The sequence below is a fragment of the Arachis ipaensis genome, chromosome B4, assembly GCF_059453495.1.
Source record: "Arachis ipaensis isolate K30076 ecotype BB chromosome B4, ASM5945349v1, whole genome shotgun sequence".
Taxonomy (NCBI): domain Eukaryota; kingdom Viridiplantae; phylum Streptophyta; class Magnoliopsida; order Fabales; family Fabaceae; genus Arachis; species Arachis ipaensis.
In genome coordinates, this window is record NC_142439.1 from 51,251,837 (window position 1) to 51,254,592 (window position 2,756).

Below are 2,756 nucleotides of genomic sequence, written 5' to 3' on the forward strand. Positions count from 1 at the left end.
CTAACTTACAATGCAAGAAAGCGTATAAAACCTATTGAAACAAGTGAAAAATGCTTGAAAAACTAGTATAAGATGACTTGTCATCAAACATTTGAGCAATTAGAGTGTAAACACATCCGGTGAAGGGTTCGATTACTCAAATTCTATGTTTTCACCTTATATTATTGCTTATCTTGCAAGATTGTTAACTCTTTCCGATAACTTAAGTCAATCACTACAAGAAAAAAGGCCTATGGCCACACTTTAAAAAGCGTGGCCAAAAGTGGTCAATGGCCACGCTTTTGTGAGGGTGGAAATTGAATAGAGATTCGGCCACGTTTTTTCTCGCCACGCTTAAAAAACGTGGGAAAAAGGGTCAACGACCACGCTTTTAGAAGGGTGGGAATTGATTAGAGATACGGCCACATTTTTTTGCCACGGTTCAAAAGCATGGCCATAGAGAAAAACAGGGACGTTTCAAAAGCGTGGTAATAGGATTTTATTACGGACGCGGTTATGAAGCATGGCCATATCCTGGCACTCTTTTGGCACGCTTTTAAAGCGTGGCCAAAAGGTTTTTGAAAAATAAAACCCTAATAAGCCCAAAGAAAGTTTCGGGACTACTCTCTCACTCTCAACTCGATCTTACGCTGTCACTCTCAACTTCCATCTCTTAACCCTGGAAGAACTCAGATCTCCGCCGTCACCAATACCGTCCTCGCTGCGCCATTAGCCTCTGTTCTGCCTCGTCTCCTCCTCATTACTAGGGTCGCCCTCCTCGCCAATCTCCTCTGCATTGTCAGTGTCGTCTTCTCTATTCTCCTTCCTTGTAGTTTCGCCTTCCTTGCCACCATGCCTTCCTTGTAACTTTTCTGGAAACAACAAAAAAAAGTAGTAAGGAGTACCAAAAAGGGAGGTAGATCAAAGAACGTTGACAGGTTCAAACTTGAAAGGAGTTGGATCCGAAACCCAAGCACCCCCCAAAACCGAAGAAGCAACCCTAACCACGCTTCCATCGCATCGCATCGCACTAACCACGCTCTCTCTCTCTCTCTGCTCCCAACGCTAACTGCAATGTAAGTCTCCTCAATCAGATCTGTTCTCTTTGTACTTGATTCCTCCCATGGATCTGATCCTATGTTAATTTGTTGTTTTCTTATTTATTGACCTGCACTTAGGGCTGACGATGAACCCGTTAATCGAAAGAGATATCTCGAAGACTCTTGCAAACCAAAGTGTGTTAAACCATTACTTGAATATCAGGTATGGATTCCTTTATTTTTATTGCTTTTTCTATAAGATGGCTTCTGGAATGGCAGAATAGATAGATTCAAAGATTTAGGACAAAATGGTAAAACAGTACTAGGAAATGAAATTCTTATATTTTATACCTTAGGTTTTTCCTTCTTATATGGACGATGTGAGTTGGTTATAATTTTTTACTGAACCATATAATCTAGAAACAAACAAGAGATGCTACCATTCTTTCATTCTGTTCTTCAATTGCCTTCCTCTAAGTTCACTTTTTTTCTTATTTTTTCTTCCTTTTTCAATATAATTTTAAATAGTATTGTAGTTTGTTCATGCAGAAATGTAATAAGTAGACTGGTCCTATATAACCATTTTGTTTTCTTTGGACAGTTATGTAGTGGAATTGACAAGAATGCTGTGGGGGCTTGTTCTGGGCTCATATTTGTTCCTATTGATGAAATGTTCCCAGATGATGCTCCATTGTTCCCTTCCGATTTCCGCATTATCCCGTTGGATTCAAAACCAGTTGAGTTCTATTTTATATTTGGTCCTTTTTAGTGTTAAATCTCTTGATATTGCATTTGAATAGAGAAAAAAGTACTGTGCAAGTAAGAAAGGAGCTACTGAAACTGATGCGCATGTATGACACACTATAATCATGTTGATATCATTGTTTTCCAGGGTGATAAAAAAGATTCAGTGACAGCAAGTCAAACCCTGGATTTGACATCTGGTTTTGAAGTTGGCCCAACAACAAATGGTGCACGCGATGCGGTATCATGTCATAGTGCTCGGTCGGTGTTGACTATTGCCTTCCAGTTTCTTTTTTACAGTAGTCTGCAGGATAATGTTGCTGTCATGGCAAGCCAGTACATCTGTAGTGTGATTTTCTCTGTACAGAGGATTGCCATGGCAGTTTCTCCATCTGGTATAAACCCGGCAGTTGGCTCAAAACTCTCTCCTGGTTCTTGAGACGCTCTTATACTAGCCAACTGGATCTGCTGTAGTTATAGGCAAGTCTGCATCTGTTGTATTGTGTTCAATACTTATTGTTGAATATTCATTATTGAAAAGTATCTAATGATGCCCTTCACTTTCTGTTCTTTTTTCTTCTAGTAACAGTTATTATTTGGGGGCAGAGTTGCTGAGATCTGATTCTCTCATTGGTGACTCAGTGCTTAAATATTTGTGGCATCATCAGCATGCAATTTTGTGATGTTCTTTGAAGGTATGGCAGATGTTTTGTTCATAGTAGAGTTTATCATTTCCATGAAAGCCTTTAATATAAGATATATATGATTCTCTGTCTGGATCGTAGTCGGTGCCGGTGTTCATCTTTGCAAACCAAGCTGGCCTTGACATGTTGGAAATAACTTTGGTGGCTTTATAAGACATCACATGGGTATTTAGAGGTAGGTAATTCATTAAGTCTGCAAAATTGTAACAATAAATCTTTCTCTAAGTGTTGTTTACGTATGTTCAACTTTAATTTGTGGGAAATGGGAATTGTTTCTTTCATTAACTGT

General features: G+C 39.1%; 1 protein-coding gene across 1 annotated transcript; it reads left to right on the forward strand.

Annotated features, from left to right (window-relative positions):
- Nucleotides 1–429: 429 nt before the first annotated feature.
- On the forward strand, nt 430–2,202 carry LOC110270640 (homeobox-leucine zipper protein REVOLUTA-like). The gene is made up of 4 exons (XM_088484575.1): nt 430–467; nt 1,158–1,242; nt 1,621–1,755; nt 1,912–2,202. The coding sequence occupies exons 1-4, from the start codon at nt 430–432 to the stop codon at nt 2,200–2,202; spliced, it is 549 nt and encodes a 182-aa protein (XP_088340701.1).
- The last annotated feature ends 554 nt before the right edge of the window (nt 2,203–2,756 follow it).

Bases quoted from the DNA above. Each gene is read 5' to 3' on its own strand.
- LOC110270640 (XM_088484575.1), top strand. From the start codon at position 430: ATGGCCATAGAGAAAAACAGGGACGTTTCAAAAGCGTG. The intron at 468-1,157 runs GTAATAGGATTT...ACCTGCACTTAG, and splicing joins AGGGACGTTTCAAAAGCGTG to GGCTGACGATGAACCCGTTA. The intron at 1,756-1,911 runs GTTGAGTTCTAT...ATTGTTTTCCAG, and splicing joins TCCCGTTGGATTCAAAACCA to GGTGATAAAAAAGATTCAGT.